General features: G+C 35.8%; 4 protein-coding genes and 2 long non-coding RNA genes across 8 annotated transcripts; 4 read left to right on the top strand and 2 right to left on the bottom strand.

The window, feature by feature from the left end:
• Positions 1-153: 153 nt before the first annotated feature.
• Positions 154-1,866, top strand: LOC104741530 (cold-regulated 413 inner membrane protein 1, chloroplastic). Its single transcript, XM_010462416.3, has 6 exons — positions 154-535; positions 632-775; positions 983-1,078; positions 1,224-1,288; positions 1,367-1,436; positions 1,549-1,866. The coding sequence occupies exons 1-6, from the start codon at positions 384-386 to the stop codon at positions 1,712-1,714; spliced, it is 693 nt and encodes a 230-aa protein (XP_010460718.1). The 5' UTR covers positions 154-383; the 3' UTR covers positions 1,715-1,866.
• A 2,693-nt stretch (positions 1,867-4,559) lies between these two features.
• LOC104741529 (cold-regulated 413 inner membrane protein 2, chloroplastic) lies at positions 4,560-6,150 on the top strand. The gene is made up of 6 exons (XM_010462415.2): positions 4,560-4,814; positions 4,903-5,043; positions 5,264-5,359; positions 5,522-5,586; positions 5,707-5,776; positions 5,860-6,150. The coding sequence occupies exons 1-6, from the start codon at positions 4,669-4,671 to the stop codon at positions 6,023-6,025; spliced, it is 684 nt and encodes a 227-aa protein (XP_010460717.1). The 5' UTR covers positions 4,560-4,668; the 3' UTR covers positions 6,026-6,150.
• A 310-nt stretch (positions 6,151-6,460) lies between these two features.
• Positions 6,461-8,518, bottom strand: LOC104741528 (uncharacterized). Its single transcript, XM_010462414.3, has 4 exons — positions 8,215-8,518; positions 7,415-8,083; positions 7,077-7,119; positions 6,461-6,992 (listed from the first exon to the last, which is right to left on the bottom strand). The coding sequence occupies exons 1-4, from the start codon at positions 8,492-8,494 to the stop codon at positions 6,761-6,763; spliced, it is 1,224 nt and encodes a 407-aa protein (XP_010460716.2). The 5' UTR covers positions 8,495-8,518; the 3' UTR covers positions 6,461-6,760.
• Positions 7,971-8,784, top strand: LOC147928158 (uncharacterized). The gene is made up of 2 exons (XR_015580461.1): positions 7,971-8,109; positions 8,200-8,784. It is a non-coding gene; the product is annotated as an uncharacterized LOC147928158 (long non-coding RNA).
• Positions 8,785-9,614: 830 nt separating this feature from the next.
• LOC104741527 (uncharacterized) lies at positions 9,615-15,116 on the top strand. 3 transcript variants are annotated; one of them, XM_087485463.1, is made up of 10 exons: positions 9,615-10,163; positions 10,548-10,591; positions 11,023-11,140; positions 11,212-11,326; positions 11,801-12,330; positions 12,771-13,014; positions 13,095-13,380; positions 13,590-13,754; positions 13,992-14,501; positions 14,601-15,116. In XM_087485463.1, exons 1-10 carry the CDS (start codon positions 9,974-9,976, stop codon positions 14,928-14,930), a joined length of 2,532 nt encoding a protein of 843 aa, XP_087341589.1. In that variant the 5' UTR covers positions 9,615-9,973; the 3' UTR covers positions 14,931-15,116. The 3 variants fall into 3 exon arrangements, with proteins under 3 accessions (XP_087341589.1, XP_087341590.1, XP_087341592.1); XM_087485464.1 differs by having other exon boundaries at positions 9,725-10,163; positions 13,593-13,754; XM_087485466.1 differs by having other exon boundaries at positions 9,965-10,163; positions 13,992-15,116.
• Positions 15,117-19,709: 4,593 nt separating this feature from the next.
• Positions 19,710-20,322, bottom strand: LOC147928157 (uncharacterized). The gene is made up of 3 exons (XR_015581012.1): positions 20,154-20,322; positions 19,946-20,053; positions 19,710-19,846 (listed from the first exon to the last, which is right to left on the bottom strand). It is a non-coding gene; the product is annotated as an uncharacterized LOC147928157 (long non-coding RNA).
• Between the last annotated feature and the right edge of the window lie 277 nt (positions 20,323-20,599).

Here is a 20,599-nt window from a genome sequence, read left to right as displayed (position 1 = left end):
TTTGTATTAATTAATTGTAAACTTTAAATAAGTGTTTATAAAATATATATTTAAAACACAAAAATAATTAAGATTATCTTTGATCGACATGAATTTTTGTGCCATGAACTAGATATGTTAAAGCTGACATGGAATCATCCTATTCCTAGGTGCAGTGGATTTGCATTTGAGTTGATTCCAACGGTGGAGATTCAAAGATTCTTTGTTTGATAGTGAAGGACTCTCGTTTTCCAGTCACGTGTACACTAGGCTCCACTTTTAAAAGCATTTTGCCACGAAATCCACACGTCCCACGTAACCATCATATTTAACAGAACCATTACTCCGTCATCCTTCCACACACCACACCACACCACACACCATCGTGCTACTAAACAATACATATGGCGAGTCTCTGTCTCTCATCGTCCCGAGTAGTCTCTCTCCACCACCAGAAATCTTTTCTCTCTTTAAAAGTACTCCGGCCTCGTTCATCAGGTCTCTCCGCCGGTATAGGTCACGCTACTACGGGTTCTGTTTCCTTCAATCCGTTAAGGTATATATGTATAGAGATCTCACCAGAAGAAACACGCGGTTTCAAAACTCTCAAACAGTATAGCTTTTAAATTGTTACGAGTCGTTTTTGTGTTAGGTTGTTGGCTGATCGTCATCGAATCAGAACCGCTACGGTGTCAACAAGGGTTGAGAAACGGCAAAAGAGAGGATCGAGCTTGGTGTGTTATGCTTCTCCGGTTTCTGTCTATAATCTACAATGGATCTCAGCTATTTCTTGCATGTATGAGATGACCTCTTTCTCTCTCATTTACTTTCTTAACACATATATAAAGCTGGTGTAAAAATGTAATGATGTGTTACATGTTACATTGAAGAGAATTGCAATGGATGATTGTGTAGTTTCCTCTGTTTCATATATAATTAATTAATGTCAGAACTATAACAAAGATTATTCTAATCATGGTGTTAATTTCTTTTATATATATAGTGCGTTGATTCTTGCAAGGGGTACTGGTATCCAAAAGTCTGTTGTTGTTCCACTATTCGCTCTACACACACCATCGAGCATTGTCGCTTGGATTAAGTAAGCCTTTTAATGCTTGTTGCTTTTTGTTATGCAGTTTCTCTTTTTGTTTTGTTATTATTCTATACGTACGTGAGAGAACTTGGCATATGCTCTCACAGCCATCTTGAAGTTATTGATTTAAACTTCTGAAACTAATTTGTAGGGGAGAATATGGCGTTTGGGCAGCATTCATCGCGCTTATTGTTCGACTGTTCTTAACTTTTCCAAGTTCGTATCCGTCTTTAAGTAGGTTCGGTTACAGGCTATGAAATTATGGTAAGTCTTATAAAACGCCTTTGTTTATAGGTGAACTTGAGCTGCCGTTCATTGCATTACTCTTGGTGATTGTGGCGCCACATCAAGTTATGAGCATAAGGTTAGAATCATCTCTTAAAGAATATAACGTTTTGTTGTGATCATCATCAAGGTTATATTTAATCTGAGATTGATTAATAATTTTTTTTTTTTGATTGATTAATAACTTGCAGAGGGAGGCAAGAAGGAGCAATCATATCATTAGCAATCTCTTGTTTTCTGGCTTTCCAACATTTCTCAAAAGCAGGCAGCTTGGAGAAAGCATATGAGAAGAGTTCAGTTATTGCCACTGTAGCCATTATTGGTGTCACAGTCGTATCCCTTCTTTTCTTGTTATAAACTTAATTAGCTCGTCCGTAAAAAAATCTCTGTACCAATGTGCTGTAAATGCTGATACATTGATGTGATGCTTTGGTCTTTACTATTTTTTTTTCAAAGAAACGTAATATCAAAATAAACCAATTGGACCGGTGCTCTAGCACCGATTACTATTTATTTTGTAATTTTTATTTAAATTGGTATATATATGATTATTTTATTTGTTAAAATTTTTTTTTTTGCTCAAACACTATACCATGAAATCATATGTTGAATATAACTTATGAAAATAACATCTATTTTATAAGATCTATTTTAGTAGATCTAGATTTTGACCCGCGGTAAACTGCAGTTTAAGTTATTTGATAAAAATATTAATTTATGTTTGTTAATTTTATTTGATTTGTTTAGTTTTTCAAATTATATATTGTATTTTGTTTGTTAATTATATGACTTAAACTACACTATACCGCATATTAATTATTTTGTTACAGTATTAATTAATCAATTTAATTAGATAAGTCTATTAATCTAATATTCATATTGTTAACAAAATAATGAATTGATATTTTATCCATGTAGCACCGAATTAATGACATTTTAAGTTTCTATTAATATTTACTCAAACATGTCTACCCATATAACTCGTCGTGTGATATTTTAATTCGTTGTATACCACATAAAAACTTCATAAAAATCTAAATATATTTTTAAAATTTAAAATGTTTTAATAAAGTTTTTTTTTTAGAAATTGAACTACTTATAATATTTGAACTTCTTATAAAGTTTAAATATTATTAATATCTTAAACAGTTATAAAAATTAAATGTTTTAATAATTGAAATATTAATAATTTTTAAAGTTTTTAAAAAGTTCACAAAATAATGAGATGATATTTTACCCGTGTAGAACAAAATTAATGACAATTTATTTTTTATTAATATCAACTCAAACATGTCCTGCCATATAACCCATCATGTGATATTTTAATTCGTATATATTATTAAAATTTAAAATGTTTGAATAAATTTTATTATTTTAGAAATTGAAATACTTATAATATTTAAACTTCTTATAAATTTAGATATTATTCATATCTTAAACATTTTATAAAAAGATAAATTTTTTAATAATTGAAATATTAATAATCTTTAAAAATTTTAAAAAGTTATAAATTTGAATTTTTTAAGTTATTAAAAGTTGAAATTCTTTAAAATAAAGAACCATAATAAAATGCATACAATTTTTAATTTCAATGCCTGATAAATCAAGGTTTCTGCTCATTCGTATTCAAAATCATTTTGGTCTCTTTTTATTAATATGACTTTGAATCTTTGCCTAGGTTTCTTAGGTGATGCAGGACATTTTGTATATTTTTTTTATTCATCAGTTGAGCAATATATGTCTGTTTTAAAAAATTTAAATTACATCATATGTAGAAAAAATCATAAATTTTATTAACTAAATATATTAGATAAAAAAATTAAAATAATTTAAACATAAAATAAAATAAATGTGAAAGAAGAATCTACATATTTTTGTTTTAATTCGGTTGAGAGAATTTCTTATCTTTTAAATGTTACCTATAATTGATTTATATGTTACTATAATTAACTAAATCCATACTATCTTTACTTACCAAAAATCAGACTAACCCGTATATTATAATACATCTATGTTACAAGTTTATAACAAAAAAATCATAAATATATCTATTATATAGTCTACAAAAAAATGTTGTGTACTTCGGTTTTATTATATAAGGATGATTTTTAAAACAATTCATGGGATATTAAAATATTTTGCCATGTTCTGTTGAATTGAATTGGGATATTTTAAAGGTGACGTGGAATCCTACATTGGATTTGATACCAAACAACGGTGGAGATTTCAGATTCTTTGAAGTATTTGCCGCGAAATCTACACCGTCCATGTAACGATCATGTATTAAAACGATTATTAATATTTAATGGAATGATCACTCCGTCATTTTTCCACCACCGTGTTACTACTTAGGTGTTGACTGGTTTTCCGCAAACGTTGCGTTTGCGGATAGTAGCGATTGCTAGCGATTAGAACCAATCACACAAACTGCTCCTAATCGCTTCCAACTACTTCAAACCACTAAATTCTAAAAGCTGTTTCCCGCAACCGTTTGTGGTTGCGGGCGATTGCGGTTCGAATATATATATATATATTTTTTTTGCGTAAAAACTTTAAATAATGATAATGAATTTTTTTTGTTATATCTTCTGTCTAACCATTTTACTCATTAAAGATGGAAAAAATGAAGTACGGATACGATTGTAGAGATTATAAAATAAACAATTAGAAGAAAATAATATTCCAATTAACAATAACCTGGAAAACTTGATGTAAATTTAATGGCATATCGTACATAAGTTCAAAAAAATCTAAATAAATATAATATTTCGTTAGAAATTTAAGAAAATAAGATTATTTGTGAAAAATATTAAAACAAATCACCAGTGACTCTTTTCAACTCTCATTGACTATTCCTATCGATGCAACTACTAACCCACGATCTAAGAGAAAAGAGAAAAGAGAAAAGATCTATGATCTAAAGCATATGTTTTGTCATTTATCAAATTACTTGATTAAATTTTTGGTAAAAAGCCAAATGTATAAAGAAATAAGTATTTCAATATAAAATTTATTTGTTTTTTGAATAATTATTTTAATATTTTTTAGTAAATTTTAATTATAAATCAAGTTTAATAAAAAATTTGGTGTTTTTAAACATTTATATATTATATATTATATTTTATTATGTTCTAACCGCTATTGCACCCGCTGGTCAACCAATTGTAAACCTCCCGCAAACACACCAATTTTAAACCGCTAAACCAATTGTTCAAAACGATTAATACGGCTTCAAACCACAATCGCCAGCTTCTGCAATCTCCTGCAACCGCAACGTTTGAACGCACTGAGGCCCTTACTAAACAAATACAATGGCGAGTCTCTGTCTCTCATCGTCCTGGATCGTCTCTCTCCACCACCACAAACCCTGTCTCTCTCTAAAACTCCGGCGGCCTCGCATTTCGAATCTCTCCGGTCTAAGTCACAGTGCGATTGATGTTTCCTTCAATCCGCTAAGGTATATATATAGATACTCTAACAACACGCGATTTCAAATTCTCAAACACTTGGGATTTGGTTTTTGTTTGATTCGTTTTGGTTGGTAGGTTATCGTCTGATCGTCAGCGAACGGCTTCAGTGTCGGCCAAGGTTGAGAAGCGGCGGAAGAGAGGATCGAGTGTGGTTTGTTATGCCGCTCCGATGTTGTCTGTTCATAATCTACAATGGATCTCCACAATTTCTTGCGTGTATGATTGATCTCTCACTCTCATCGAACTGTTGAAAAATGCTGATCTGTGAATTTCCTTAGAAGTTTTAGCTCCATTTCGGATGTTGTAGCATTTTCATGAATTCCAGCTTGTGTTATACTTGTTTTCACTGTCTTGGAATCATGTGCGGAAGTGAAATTAGGATAGATGATTGTGCAAGTTCGATGTTATTATACTGAATGGTGTTTTATTTTTGTAGTGCATTGATGCTTACAAGGGGTACTGGTATTCATAAGTCCTTTGTTGTTCCACTATTCGCTCTACAAGCACCTGTGGGCATTGTCTCCTGGATGAAGTAAGCTTTTTCTTCATGGCTGGCTTTATGATACCTTGCCATTCACCAATTCTTGTGGATTTTGTTCCGTTCTTTTCCGTTATGATGGATGAGAGAACTTGGCATGATCATATAGCCCATCTTGAAGTCATTAAACTTAAAAATCCTGCTTCTGATTTGCAGGGGTGAGTATGGCATCTGGGCAGCATTCCTGGCGCTTCTTACTCGACTGTTCTTCTCTTTCCCAGGTTTGTATTTGTCTTCAAGTAGGTTAGGTTATAAGCTATCGAATTCCAGTACTGGATTTTTCTGTTCAACTGCCATTTACATGCCTTTGTTTGTAATTCTTAAAAATGCCTTGTTTATAGGTGAACTTGAGCTGCCATTTATAGCATTACTCTTGGTGATTGTGGCGCCATATCAAGTTATGAGCATAAGGTTAGAGTCTTACGAATGTTAATGTCTTGTGATCAAGGTTTTCTCTTTCATTAGTCGAACTTATTGAATTCATATACATGCAGAGGGAAACAAGAAGGGGCTATCCTTTCTTTAGCGATCTCTTGTTTTCTGGCTTTCCAGCATTTCTCACGAGCAGGCAGCTTGCAGAAAGCATTTGATCAGAATTCAGTTCTTGCCACTGTAGCAATAATTGGTGTCACAGTTGTATCGATCCTTTTCTTGATATAACTATGCTCCTTGACAAAAGGAATCATCTGTAGAAATCACTGTAACAATGTGTATGAAGACACAAGAGATAATGTCCTGTTTTATTTGCTCCATTTCAGTACTCAATTCAAACGTGCTTTCATTTATCCGCTCGTTATGATATGCTTTGTATTTGGAACTATATGCTGCTAACAGATTGAAATTTTACTCGCGTATGATTTCACACGGAACTGGATCAAAAATGTGTACTTATAAGATCATGAGTCGGAAAGTGCATATAAAGGATATTTTCATCCTTGTAGAAACTGTTTGGAAATGCTGCAGGTATCATGGAGCTTGTCTGTCATTGTCGCTGTGCCTACATGTTTTGGAATGCTGCAGGTAAGTAGCTACTTGAAGTAGCTTTCATATTATTTTCTGTTATATCTTTGTACAATTAATCATGTCTGACATTGCTTTTGTATTTTTTAACCGTTCCCTAAGTATTTTATTTTCTAAAACTGTGGAGAGTTACATTATGCTTAATGTGTCTACAAGAATGTATATATCCTAAGCCCTTTGATTTTGTAATATCTCCTACTAAATAAATATACTTTCAGTGATGAACTATAGCAATACAACAAATGGTGAGAGTAAGGTCTTGGATTCAAATCTTCTTGCTGATCACGGCTGCTTTCTCAAACTCCATATATCGTGATGGTAGGTATGGATAACGCGCCTCATAATTCGCAGAGAATGATTAAACCCTGAAACCGTTTAAAGATAATTTTCCCTGAGCAGTGGCATTAGTATCCCAACTGCTGTAAAGATTGAGAGAAGGCTATGTGACACATGTGTTGCTGAACTTGGAAGCCCTGTTGGCTCTGCCACGCCGAATGGTGGTCCAGAACCAGTTGTGCCTGTAGTTGGAGTTGTTATAGGGGGTGGGTATGTAGATGATGGTGGGGAATTAAAATCTGGTGGACTCATTTGACTTGGTGGGCTTGTGCTGCATTTGGTTAAAAAAAAATTACTGTTATTTTTTCACTTTTTGGCAGGTTAAGGCGCTAGTTTAGTTGAAGGAGAAACATACCTGACTGTTCCTGATGATGATGAGAAGTGACAGCTTCCTTTACCTGGAGCAGTATAACAGCAGAGATGAATACCAAGTCTATATTTATCTTTAGTATAATAGGCGAAAATTTACACATTAGAATCATATGGTGGGATAGTATTCTTAGGTTCATGAACTGATTCTAGATACTCAAAACATCTATCAGTTGTGGAGGTCTCAAGTAGCTCATACACCCCATGGAGGTAACAAAGACAAAGGAAACATGGATGCTGTGCAGGTAACTTAATTCTAGTTTCCTGTCTCTTATGATTAAAATCTTTGTAGACTTGTGCATAAAAAATTCTAATATGTCTTACTTGGATCTGTACTGGTAAGTTGGGCTGCCCCTCCAAAATTGCAGCTGTCTGAACCAGGATGCTTCTGGTAATAACTATTGAAAGCAAAGGAAGCATGATCACGAATAGTGTTAGGCTCGTAACAGGCTGCACCTTGTTGGATCTGGCCACAATCAGCTCCTCCATACCCACATGCGTAATCCAAAGCCACCTGTAATGATGTTGGCGAAGCATTTGCTTTCGCTATACACCACTGGCCACTTCCCCCTGCACCAGTGTCACCACCACCACCACCACCACCAGTTGCACCACCACCTCCTGCACCGGTGTCACCTCCTCCTCCGCCACCAGGTGCACCACCACCATAACCGCCGCCACCTCCTCCACCTGCACCAGTGTCACCACCTCCACCAGGTGCATTACCACCACCGTAACCACCACCAACATCACCACCACCACCTGGAGGTGAGGTGCCATCAAGTGGCGGGTAACCACCGGTTGGTGTGGTACCATCAAGTGGTGGATAACCTCCAGTTGGTGTAGTTGTTGGTGTAGTTGGACCTGGGAATGTTGAGGTAGGCGGTGATGGCTGGGTTATGGTTGGTGTGGTGGTGCTACCACCGGGAGCTGTAGGATTAACAACTGGTATATCACCTTGTCCTCCCTGACCCTGAGCTATAACATCTAGAGCTGAAACCAATCATCAAAAAAATCAGGTCAGTTCGTTGTATCCTTTCATAACAAAATATTTCAGAATTTGCAGGAAAATTAAACAAAGCTTATTCACTGTTCTAATAATGTATTAGACGCAGAGAGATTACGTGAAGTGATTAGAAGACATAGAAGCATGATGGAGAAACATCGAGAAGTTATACGGTGAGTCATTTTGTTTCCGTTATCCGTGTAGTTGAAAAGCTTTTGAGAGAAAAAGAGAGATATAGTCTTCAGGTAGTTCTTTGGATTTGATAGAGGAAAGAAAGAATGGTTGCGAAGAAGTTCCGTCTCAGGTGATAGATATATGTTATTATAAAGATGAAGAGAAAAGAGAATCATAGAATCAAAGATTTCTTGGGATGGGAGAGAGAAGGGATGCGAAGACATGTAGGAGAGAATATAAGAAAACTTGAGAAAGGAGAAACTAGGAAGCTAGAAGAATCGGCAAGCAAAGAGAAAACACCATAAAGAGGAAAAGGTATTTACAGATAAACTTATAGTACATGAAAAAATATATAAGAAGCTCCTTCTTTCTTGGTGGGAAACTTCAAATCTCATCATCTCCCACCGATAGTAACTAAGATATGAGATGGGAATGTGGTTAATAAGAGATTTTACAAGAAGAACTGGCTTATTAATTGTATCAGTGGCAAGATTATGACATGGAGATTATATTATATCAGAGTTCTCTCACCAAATACATTTTAAATCAACGCTGATATTTGGAGCATTTTTGAAGATTGTTTTGTTAAAAAGCTAGCTAGGATAGGTCCTTTTTTAACTGTTGCATGTCGTACTAAATCGAACAACACCAAAGTCCAAAGACTTGTAGGTAAAGTGTTTCCTATGAAAAACATAAGGAATCTGCTTATTAAACCCAGTTGCGATTCTTTCTCTCTCTTTATTTGTTTCTTCCCTTCTAAATAAGTGTTTCTTTTCCTTTCATTTGTTTCTAACCTTTTCTGTAATACAATCTTTCTGGTTATTTGTATATTTAGAAAGTTCATGTGCTTAACTTTGTCCAAAGTTGTAATCCAAAACTCGTAATCTTTCATATGAAGCGATATAAATCCAAATCAATCGTCAATTTAACTCCTTTCTTATCATGTGTAGATTGATTGATATCTGTCAGAGACTCAGAGCTAGTATGTATTATAGGATTTATCCACGACTGACGACACAAGTACAAATATATCAATTTAGGCCTTCCGCGGCAAGAAACGCTATTGTACGCAAGAACACAAAACACGACTACATACCGACAGAAAATATTACCCCCTTTAGGATATATAGTACAGTTGAAGAGGACTTGCCTCTTGACTCTTGGCGATATATGCATCCATCAAACTAGGTTTTTAAAATTACAAGTTATTACTTAGTGCAAGAGTCTCGATTAAAAGACTGATCACGAGAGTTATATACATGTGGGTTGTTGCATTGCATTGCACATGTAAAGATCTTACATTGCTCATCATTACATAAATTCAAAATTAGACAAAAGTACCATGTCTGAATCTCATTAAGTGGGTTTGGTTCGGTTTGATTATGAGACGGATGGTTTAAACCGGTACAGTAATTTAACAATTTTGAAAAGGCAATTGAAAAAAAATAAAAAAAGGAAAAGAAACAATTAGGTGAAAAAAAAATCTCTCGAGAGGGTTTCATTCATTCTACAGATATATCATCATCTCTCTCTTCCCGTCTGCTTCCGTTCTTCGTCTTCGTCTTCTTTCGTATTGTCGCGAGACTATAAAGAGAGAAGAAGCCACAGAAAAAAAACTCCAAAAAAGCTTCGTTATTTCGTTTCAGATCTAAGAGAGGGACAGAGAGAGGTAGCTGTTTTTTTTTTTTTAAAGGCGGATAAAGATGAGCAGCAAGGTGGGCGGCGGCGGAAGTGCCGGAGGGAGGAAAGCTAATAACGATATCCCGTCAGGGTCTAGAGAAATAGTAAAAAGCTTGAAGGAAATTGTAAACGCTCCCGAGGCTGAGATCTATGCTATGCTTAAAGAGTGCAATATGGAGCCTAACGAAGCCGTTGCTCGCCTCCTCTCTCAAGGTTCCTCCTTTTATTTTTTTTAATTTAATTTAATTTCCCCCCCTCCTCAATCCTCTCTCTCTGTGTATTTTGGTGGTGAAGAAAAGTAGGGTTTTTATGTATCCTGAGGAGAATTGACTGATTACTCTGAGGGTTTCTATAAGGGTTTGATTGGGGTTTTGATTCTGAATGAGCCAAAGTTTTGTTTTTGTTCTTCTTCTGCATTAGGTCATTGTCCTAAAGTTGTTTGTGTTCCCCTTGCAAGTGTCAAACTTTCTAGCTGGTTTTGGTTTCTGATATCATTACCTTCTTAGGTCATGATCTTTAGTTTCTCCCTGTCCAAGGCTTGTCTTTGTTGCAGTTGGCGTCAATACTGATATTGATACTTTTTTCTTTGTATTTCAGATCCATTTCACGAGGTAAAGAGCAAGAAAGAAAAGAAGAAAGAGGTGAGTCAATCCTGTAAACTCGTATTCTTATGGAATAATAGACCAAGGAAGTGCCTTTTGTTGGTGTTCAGTGTTTGCATTTTAAACGCAAACTACTGGCACAATCTGTGTATTAGTGCATACTTATACTATGTGTGATATAACATTTTGTTTCTAGTACACAATTTCGACATTGACAGATCTACTGATATTGAAATATTGTCGCAGTGTGATGTTTTTATACCTGAGTGCCTTTAAACGTGTCCTCATGTCGTACCTGACTCTAGATATTTTGCTGGAATAAAATGAACTCTAGGTTTAGCTAGTTATCATGTACTAGTAACTGACTCTAGATGGTCTGCTGGAATAAAATCAAACTCTTGTTTTAGCTTGTTATCATTTTGATTAACTGGAATTTTGGTGATTTTAATAGTTTTTCTTTTTCTATTCAGACTAGGGATACACCGGATTCTCGGCCTCGTGGTGCTAATAACACGTATAACCGTGGTGCTAGAGGTGGTTCTGATCGTTATAGCGGGAGAGGTGGATCTACCCATTTCAGCTCTACAGGTATAATTATGATCTCTTGAATACATAAGATTTAACTGTAAGAATCATGCTTATATGCTTCTGTTGTTCAGATTCTGGAAACTTCCAAGGAAAATCCACAAACAAGAAAGAAAGTGGACCACAAGGTTACACAGCTTCTTGGTCTTCTGCTTCTGGAGTGGCGGACCACCATCAGACACAAAACAGGTTTTCTCTTGAGTGGCCCTCTTTCTTTTTGGAGTTGGGAGTTTGAATGCAGATGAAAAAAAATCAGTGGCAGTTTTGTGTGTTTCATATTGAATCATTTAGTTACTCATTCAGTTTCTCAGTTGAATTTATATGAACTATATGGCTTAGGTAGGTTGTAGAATATCAGAATTATGTATACTGGTTCATTGCAAGACTTTATTTTATGAAAATCTGAGCCAGTACTAGAGAATCTTTCACGTACAGTGTCTGTTTTATTAACTAGAAGCAACGAGAAATCTTAGTTTCTGGTGTTGTATGATGAGGTCAGATATGGTTATTGGTTTTTCAAGATCATGCATTACAGTTGAATGTGTGCTCCATATAGACCTTACTTTTTCCAGTAGACATTTCACTTTTGTAGCTTATTTTTCCTTGAATTATGGTTTGTACATGATTTTATTTTGGCTCATGTATGCTGTTTATCTTTTGCAGTGATTCCGTCGCTACGGAAAATAAATTGTCATCTGTTACCTCGGGTGATGTAATATCATCATCACAGCCGGCTTCTGGACATCAAACTGCATGGTTTGGCGCTCCTGGCCAGAGGTCTATGGCTGACATTGTGAAGATGGGTATACCACAGAACAAGACAGTGAAGCAAAATGTCAATATGCGTTCTGAGATAAGTCATGAGCATGAAGCTAGTGCAAATCAGCAGGTCCCTGTTAGAGATGAATGGCCATCGATTGAGAAGCCACTGGCACCTCGTACATCTTCTGTATCAGTAGCACCAGCAGAATCAGAGGTATGCAATGGTCCAGCTGATTTCCAATCCGATAGAGGAGAGCAACATTTGAAGGACCGGTTAGAAAATATACATTTAGCAGAAAATGAACCTTCTCAAATTCGTGGAGTCGATCATGTGCAAGCTGACTCTGTTCAAGAAGATGACTCTGCAGTTTCATCAGAATTTGATGATAATCCATATCAGACACAGAACCATCCAGTAGAGCACCACAAAGGTAATATTTTTGAATCTTTATAATATGTTTCCCATTGCTTATCTCGGATATACATGCTGGTGTGTGTTTGTCTGGTTTTTGTTTTTCTATTGAATGGCATATGTTTATGCTGTGAATGACAATGTCTTTTCATCAATTAAATCACAATGATTGCTAGTGTGTGCAATTATGATCAAATTTTTTTCTGTTCATGTTGGGGTGGGCTTGTGTTTATTGATCATGGGAATCCAAATAGGCTTATTATCCTGCTGGGGGTGATGAAAAACTATTTGTTGGTTGGATTGTCCCGAAACAGTACTTTTCTGTTCTTCTTTTCTAAATCATCTTTTGGTGGTAGAGATTTTCAACAAAAAGATAAGTTAGAGAATTAGAAGCTTATGAGGATCTTTTGGTATTCTTGATGGTTAATTTTTATTCACCGTCTCATTATTACTTTTCAGATGACGATGATGTTTCGTCTCGTCCAGCCAATTATCAACAACAAACCGTAGATAGTCATGATCAAGAAGCCTCACATGAAGAAGATAGACCTGCTGTTGTAATTCCAAACCATTTGCTAATCCATACCGAAGAATGCTCGCAATTAAGTTTCGGAAGCTTTGGAGGTTTTGGATCAAGACCTTTGAGCAACAGCGTAGAAGAGACTTCTGATGTAGCTCCACAGATTGAACATCCAGATGCAAGGTATTCTGTTTTTTTTTTTTCTAATTTTTTTATGGGTTTCTTTTTTATATCCTGCTTACCAATATCTTACTTGTTTGCAGAAATACTGAGTACTATGGCGATGAACATCTTGAAGGTACAGCCAATGGAAATATGGTCCACGCACCTGCTACTGAAAATTATGATGAATCTTTAGAGTCGAGGCGAGAGGTTTTGAAGCAAGAAAACTCTGAGGGCGCTCAGGAGCACCAGTACACATTTGCGCAGCCTGAGCCAGGGTATGCGTATGAAAATGCTAAGCAGCAGCAGATGAATACTGTATATGATGCCTCACAGACAAATGCACAGAATCAGATGCAGAATCTTGCTTCGTTATCAAATGTGATGGTAAGTTACCTGTGCATTGCTTTTCATAGCAGGACCAAATTTCAAAGGTTTTGAAAATCCAAAGTATTTGTGAAAGCTTCTAAAAGAATCTTGTTTTGCTTTTTTTAAATAATGCATTCAAGCTGTTCATATTTTTGCTGAAAGAGCTCTGAAGTGATGCCCATGTAATCTTGAATGTTAACATTAGTTCTTGTTCGTTTTTGTCTCAGCAGGGGTATACTCACTCAGTTCCCAACGCTTTATTTGCACAAACAGCACAAAGTGTGAGGGAACTTGAGTTCCAGTACTCACCTTTCTCAGTTGCACAGTCTCTGCAGTCAAGAAATAGCAACAATGCTTCATCACTTGGTGGCCAAAGCATTTCCATGCCAGAGGTAAATAATCCTTTTCTCTTTCTCTTAGCTTTTTTTATTCAGAAGTAGTAATGTGTTGTTAGTTGTCACATGGGTACTGTTTTGTTTACTTGCCAAAGGCAGTAGTTACTTCAGATTCGAAAACTAAATTTCGAGATTCTGGATTTGGCTTTAATCTGCTTGTTGGCACAAAGTTAGATCTTGAGGGATCTAGAAGAGGGGTTAGTATGATTTTGATTATATGCTTTTACATTGCAGGCTCTCCGAGGCAGTGGAATCCCGGCAACACAGCCAGCTCAGCAAACCTTACCTAGTGCTAATATCGCTACTGGACCAGCTCTTCCTCAACAGCTTCCAATGCATCCTTACTCTCAACCCACATTGCCTCTAACGCACTATGCAAACATGATCAGTTATCCTGTAATGCCTCAGAACTATCCATACATGCCATCTGCTTTCCAGCAAACATTTGGTAACAGCTCATATCACCAGCTAGCTGCCTCATTGCTTCCGCAGTACAAAACGAACGTCTCTCCCGGTAATCTGCCTCAGTCTGCAACGGCGCCTGCCTCCGCTTATGGATTTGGAAACTCAACCAACGTTGGATCTGCTGCAAGCTTCCCTCTTAACCAACAGTCTGCTCCTACTGGTACAACACTCGATTATGAAGATGTTCTTAGTTCTCAATACAAAGAGAGTAATCACTTACTGGCACTTCAGCAACAGCAGCAGCAGCAGCAGCAGCAGCAACATCAGCAACAACAGCAGGTACCTTCTCGTTTATGTTCAGTTCCTTACCATTTTTTTTTTGGTTTCAGACATGAACCTTTTGATGACGTTTTTTTCTCTTTTGATTTAATTTTTCAGAACGAAAACTCGGCGATGTGGCATCACGGTCATGGTTCCAGAACCATGTCAGGTGTCCCAGCTAACACGTACTACAACCTCCAAGCACAGCAGCAATTACAACTACACCAACAACAACAACAACAACAGCAGACCCAGCAAGCAGCGGGAGGATATCGCCAAGCTCAGCAACAACAGCATTATGGATCTCATGGATACCCAAATTTCTATCAGTCCCAAACTGAAATGTCACTCGAGCGCCAGCAGCAAAACCCTAGGGATGGTGCTGGGTCTCAGGCTGGTCAACAGTCGAATCAAACCCAGCAGCAGCTCTGGCAAAACTCGTACTAAAAATAAAGAAAGAGAGTGGTTTTTTCAGCTTCTTTCAGTTATAGAGGTTTGTGTGGCGAGTCTGAAGAGGAAAAATATGGGTCTGTTCTGGATGTAATTTATCATCATCGTTTGTCTCCTCTGTTAACTTAGGGAACACACAACTCTGATTTCATCAATGCAACTTAAGAAAGGAAACTTTTTTAACTCTTGTCTCAGTACTTTTCTTGTCTAAATGTTTGAATGTAAAACATCATCCTAGCATTGGGTCTCAACACCATTTTTTAAGCTTGCTCTTCACTTTTTCGGCATTGGTTAGCTAAAAAACAGGTTAGAATTTGGAAACCACCCAGCTGTATAAATAAGTCAATGGAGGACTTGTGGAAAACAACGTCTGAATTGATCCAATCTAGTAATTTTTCTTGGTAGCCAACATGTGAGCGTCGAGTCAAAGTCAATATTTTGAATGTATCGTATATTACTATTAGTATGATATTGACTTATTGAGTTATAAAGTCTTTAAAGATAGTAAAAGGAAAGAACTTAGTAAAACCACTAAAGCTCAGTAGATATCGGAATTGGATTCGTACTAGGCGGACAAAGACCATTGCGGTCTAGAGATTACTTACATACATCACACAATTTAGTAACACTACAGAAAGTAAAAAACATCTATCCATTTCAAACAATCGTTATGATTTCTCGTACCTCTCATCCACAAAGCTGGAATGATATTTTGGTATGAATATATGATTGCGCATTTCTTTAAAGTTTCAATAGACTTAATAACATATAAAATACACCAAAAAAAATTCCAATTTCGCAAGTTCGTTTTCGTTAATTTTAATGTACTTTTAACCTTAGTAATTGACATAATGAAAAAGAAATATAAAAATTGTATTAAAGTATTTGATGATATGATTATTATCGTAGATTGTCGGGTGTTAATGCGCATACGCACATGATACATAACTCCAAAAAGACAAAAACACAATAAGATCACATCCACTTAAAAAAAAAAGAACAAAAACTTGTCAAAAAAAAAAAAAAAAAAAAAAGAACAAAACATGGTGGACGACTTTATCTTATACTATCAATTTGTAATCATAAATCTCCAACTTATAAATCCTCTACACAAAGATAATTATTGATGATGACATTTTCCATTTTACTGATAATATATGGGATGCTTCCAAAAAGTTGACTCTAACTTGAGTCAATTGCAATGTTTTTTTTTCTCTCCAACATTTGCCATTTTTTCCTTATTAAATTCTTGTTCATTTATTGTATTCACAAAAATGCCACTATTTCTGATTTATTTGAATTTCTTGCGAAAATGTTTATTACATCCATATCCTCATCTTCTTCTTTTATTTACGATTGTGCCACCACCATCAATTTTCCAACAACCATGAACAACCAAATTTGAAGTTGTTAAAGCTTCAACAACCTGAATTTGTAAGCTTAAATAACACTCAATGCTATGAGAACTTCATTTTCTTCCATCTTCTCTCCATTTTAATCCAAGAAAATTTGCAAGTGCATTCATCTTGCTATATGTCATGATTCTTGGATAGTGATTAAATTGGTGCTGGGTTTCTTCCGTGGTGACTAAAGACGACGTCCTCAGTGCTTGACATTGCGAAACAACCACCAATAAGGTTATTTTCCGGTAGATTTCGTGATTTTCCTTGATTTTTTTGCGAAATTAGACTTCATTTGTTAGTTTAATCGTTATAATATCATGTAAAGTCTACTATGTGGTCAATTTTGCAATTAAAAATTTATCGAGTTTCGAGCCCGTAGACTGAAATTTCAGTCTCCTTAATTTCATTTGAAAACAAAAAAATATGGTTCAGACTGCATTATAATCTTTCTGTCGGATACTTCGTTTGCAGTCTACTAAAGTGTATTTTTGCAATTGACCAAATTCTTGACTTTTTAGTTATGACTGTCGGACGAAGTCTTCTTCCGATAATAAAAGAGTAGACTTTTATAGTGACTATTTTTGGATTTGACCAAAATATAAAAACATTAACCGGAATATTATTGATATAAAATTAATTAGTTGACTGCAAAAGAAGTCTACTAGTTAAAAAATTAAAATGTTGGTCAACCCCAAAAATGACCACGGCAGACTGCAAACAAAGTCAACATTCCTTGAGACTTCATACGTAGTCTACTTGGCGAAAGTCAAACTTGGTTAATTGCAAAACTAACCACAACGAAGTTTACTTTTTCTAGTTGACGAATAGATGAAGTCTACTTGTCAGCTAGAAGTCTTCTACCAAGTCAATGGTTTGGTCAATTGCAAAAATAACCAGAGTTGACTGTAATCGAATTTAACTTGTTGAAACTTCGTAAGAAATCTACTCTGTTCTATGTTTTTAATTGCAAAACTGACCAAAAAATTAACAAAGGAAGACAACAAAAGAAGTCAACTATCCTAGTAGACTTCATCTGGTGTCTGCTTTTTTAAATTGTAATTGCAAAAATAGACCACACAAAATAGGCTTCGAGTTAAAGTCTCTCCGTAGAGGCTTGTTGATGTCTACTCGTTTGACATCAACATGAAGTCGGCAAAATTTGTAAACCAATTTATTGCAAATTGGTGAATAATTTTTAAGATTTTCTTGTTGTATTCTTTGATATATGTTATGTACTTGCTTCTATATGTTTTTGACATGATTATATATTATACATATGGAGAAATCAAGTTTTTGGTTTTCTTAGGCAGTTAGGTGATTAACTTAGACTTATTTTTGAAGTCAACGTGTTGGAGTTCTGTGTGAAGTCTGTATAATTGAAAAAAACTTTAATTGAAAATTTTTATATAAAGATTTTTTTGATTTTTTTAGTTCGAAGATGAAACGGCGGCGATAAATTCATAGTGGGCGATACAACACATTCACACAATTAATATTTATTTTCTTTTTTCTATTGATATTTAAGTTAAACTTTTTCTACAACAATCCTATCTCTAAGACTCTAACTGTTAGACAACTAGTAGTTAATAATAATGTAGAGAAGAGTATGATTGCTTCACAATCCATCTAAATATTGGTTGAGAGAGAAGATTCTTGTTCCTCACAAATCTGTTTACTACATTGCAATGGTGAGAATTAAGAAACTTAAAAGGAACAGTTTCATATTCTGTTTAGTTTTTCTTTATAATTTTGTTTCTGTCTTCTCTTCTTTGTAGGTCGTAAACATTGTGTTGAGGTTGGCGTGGCTGCAGACCGTGCTGGATTTCAACTTCGTGTTCTTACATCTTGAAACTATGGTTGCTCTTCTTGCTGCTCTTGAGATCATACGTCGTGGTATCTGGAATTTCTTTAGGTAACTTCTGAACCCAAAAAAAATTAATCACTGTGCTTGCTCCGTTTAAAGCATTTTTTACTTAAGGGTTCTTGCTTTGTCTGGTTGTGAAGGTTGGAGAACGAGCATTTGAACAATGTGGGAAAATTCAGAGCATTCAAATCAGTTCCGCTACCATTCAACTATGATGAAGAGGAAGATCGAGATAGTTAAATCTTAGATTGTTATCAAATCAAGGGTTTTTTTTCACATGAGTGGTACTCCAGTTTTGTATAGTTCCTTGTAAAACAATAAAGAAGTAGGAAATGAGCATGATGAGTCTTCGGATATAACAATCTTTTCTACCTAGGGTTATTATTGTTGTGCTCTCTCTGTCACAATGGGAGAGAGACCTACTAAACAAACAACAGCGATCACACCTGTGAGCTATTTTAACTATGATACACCAATAATTACCCTTGAAACACTCTAAGAAATTATGAGGTATTGACACAACAAGTGTAAGAAGCATGAGCATATTGATCTTGCAGCAAAAACCCAAATAGTTTTCCAAAACAGCATCAACTAAGTCTATCATATCACTCGAGTCTACTACTAAAAAAGCCAAGGTTGCTGCCTCTTGATATCCAACAAGGAGTGATCATATTGAAAACCTTTATCAGTTGTTCGAATTGCCTTGCTCACTAGGGTTTAGCCGCTCACCGCTGCAACAAAAGAAATGTGGCAGCTTAACTCGCCCGCAACTCTTGGAACACAAAAGAGTATGCACTTAAACAACGGTATATACAAGTGCCCTCATCATGAGATCATGATAAGCGATACAAATACAAAATCAAGCATATGCCAAGGCCAAACAAGTGTGATTTATTGCCACGGCCAAACAAGTTGACTATTATACCGCAATGAACACAAGAAGTTATTTCATCAAACTTGTTAAAGGTTCACAGTTCTAGTTACTTAAATGATATACAGTTTCTGAAAAGGGATGCTAAAGGACAGAATATTGAATCAGAAAGCATATGCGCTTATACTTCAGCTATTGAATGAAACAGTGACAAACAGATAAAGCAACAAGAGAAGCAAATCTATAACCTGCAACGGATGATCACAGGAACAGGTTTAAGAGCCTTTGGCCCATTTCTTATCCCTCTCTTGTGTTTAGAAATCTGCATTTTTCATAAAGAACAACTTTGATTAACACTATCATTCTCCAAGGAGAAAAAATATACACATTTTCATAGTAGATAGCTCCGAACACCCAAGAACATATGAGCCTTAAGGAACCAAATCAATTTAGAACTGAGCTTAAACCCAGACGTCACAATAATTCAAAACCCTAATGAAATTTTTAACATTTCAGAAGCAGGAAAACGAAAAGGAGAAAAACCAAATAAGAGAGACTGAGAGTTCCGTGACCTTCTTCTTAGGCACATCCATTAGCTCCATGGATCCGCCGAAATCAAAACTGGGAAGCCCGAATCCGAAACTCTTTTCATCGATTGAACCCGGCTGATTATGATCGAACTCAGGCAAAACCAGCGGCGAAATAGAAATGGGGCAATCGAAAGCCATTGCTCAAACGGAGAAGATACGAACTCGGAGATCTTCTGAGTTCAGATCTAGTACCAAAAGAAAATAACAAGTAAACGATGAGTCGTCATTAAAATTTGGAAATGAGAGAATCGATAAGGAGAAGAAGTTGAGAGATGGATTCTTACGAGAGAAGCTGAAGTAATACCGGCAGCGGCGTCAATATCATCATCGACATCGTCGTTCAAATTCCACCAGATCTGGCTCTGATCTAGCCATTGCTACAATCTTCAGATCTGTCAAAATAATAAACCACCCACACATTAATACACTGATTAACGAGAAGCAAACAACAAAGCATCATAGGAGAAGACAAAGAAAAGAAGAAGACATTACCTGTCTAAAACTCGAGATTAGGGTTTGGACAGCGAAAAGGTCGATCTCTACACCATGTTTGATAGAGAGAAGAGCTGTAGATGACGAAGATGAAGAAGAAAGGTGATTATGATGATGATTTGATGAGAGACAGATTTTTTCAGTTTCAGAATCGCTTATCGCCAGAGAGAGAGGCAGAATGTGGAAGAGAAAGAAATGAAAATTATTAGGGTTAGTGAAAATTAGGTATATATAACTCGGTTAATTAAAACCGATTGGTTATGTGTCCCGCCAAACCGAACCGAACTGGGAACCGAATTACCAAATTAATTTCGTCGATCGGTTTGTTGATCCTCTCACAGATGCTGCCGAAAACCGAACATCTTGGTTTAATCGGTTTGGTTCTCTCGGTTCTGACCGAACGCCTAGGACTAATATTAATAGTTGATGGCATAAGAAAGTCAACC

This window comes from Camelina sativa, chromosome 14 (assembly GCF_030686135.1).
Source record: "Camelina sativa cultivar CO46 ecotype springtype chromosome 14, ASM3068613v1".
NCBI classification, from domain to species: domain Eukaryota; kingdom Viridiplantae; phylum Streptophyta; class Magnoliopsida; order Brassicales; family Brassicaceae; genus Camelina; species Camelina sativa.
This window is presented reverse-complemented; position numbering and strand designations above follow the sequence as displayed.

Bases quoted from the DNA above. Each gene is read 5' to 3' on its own strand.
- LOC104741528 (XM_010462414.3), bottom strand. From the start codon at position 8,494: ATGTCTTCGCATCCCTTCTCTCTCCCATCCCAAGAAATCTTTGATTCT. The intron at 7,120-7,414 runs GTAAGACATATT...ATACTGCTCCAG, and splicing joins ACTTACCAGTACAGATCCAA to GTAAAGGAAGCTGTCACTTC. The intron at 6,993-7,076 runs GTATGTTTCTCC...AACCAAATGCAG, and splicing joins TCATCATCAGGAACAGTCAG to CACAAGCCCACCAAGTCAAA.
- LOC104741530 (XM_010462416.3), top strand. From the start codon at position 384: ATGGCGAGTCTCTGTCTCTCATCGTCCCGAGTAGTCTCTCTCCACCAC. The intron at 1,079-1,223 runs GTAAGCCTTTTA...ACTAATTTGTAG, and splicing joins AGCATTGTCGCTTGGATTAA to GGGAGAATATGGCGTTTGGG. The intron at 1,289-1,366 runs GTTCGTATCCGT...CTTTGTTTATAG, and splicing joins ACTGTTCTTAACTTTTCCAA to GTGAACTTGAGCTGCCGTTC.
- LOC104741529 (XM_010462415.2), top strand. From the start codon at position 4,669: ATGGCGAGTCTCTGTCTCTCATCGTCCTGGATCGTCTCTCTCCACCAC. The intron at 5,360-5,521 runs GTAAGCTTTTTC...TCTGATTTGCAG, and splicing joins GGCATTGTCTCCTGGATGAA to GGGTGAGTATGGCATCTGGG. The intron at 5,587-5,706 runs GTTTGTATTTGT...CCTTGTTTATAG, and splicing joins ACTGTTCTTCTCTTTCCCAG to GTGAACTTGAGCTGCCATTT.
- LOC104741527 (XM_087485466.1), top strand. From the start codon at position 9,974: ATGAGCAGCAAGGTGGGCGGCGGCGGAAGTGCCGGAGGGAGGAAAGCT. The intron at 11,327-11,800 runs GTTTTCTCTTGA...TATCTTTTGCAG, and splicing joins CACCATCAGACACAAAACAG to TGATTCCGTCGCTACGGAAA. The intron at 13,015-13,094 runs GTATTCTGTTTT...ACTTGTTTGCAG, and splicing joins ATTGAACATCCAGATGCAAG to AAATACTGAGTACTATGGCG.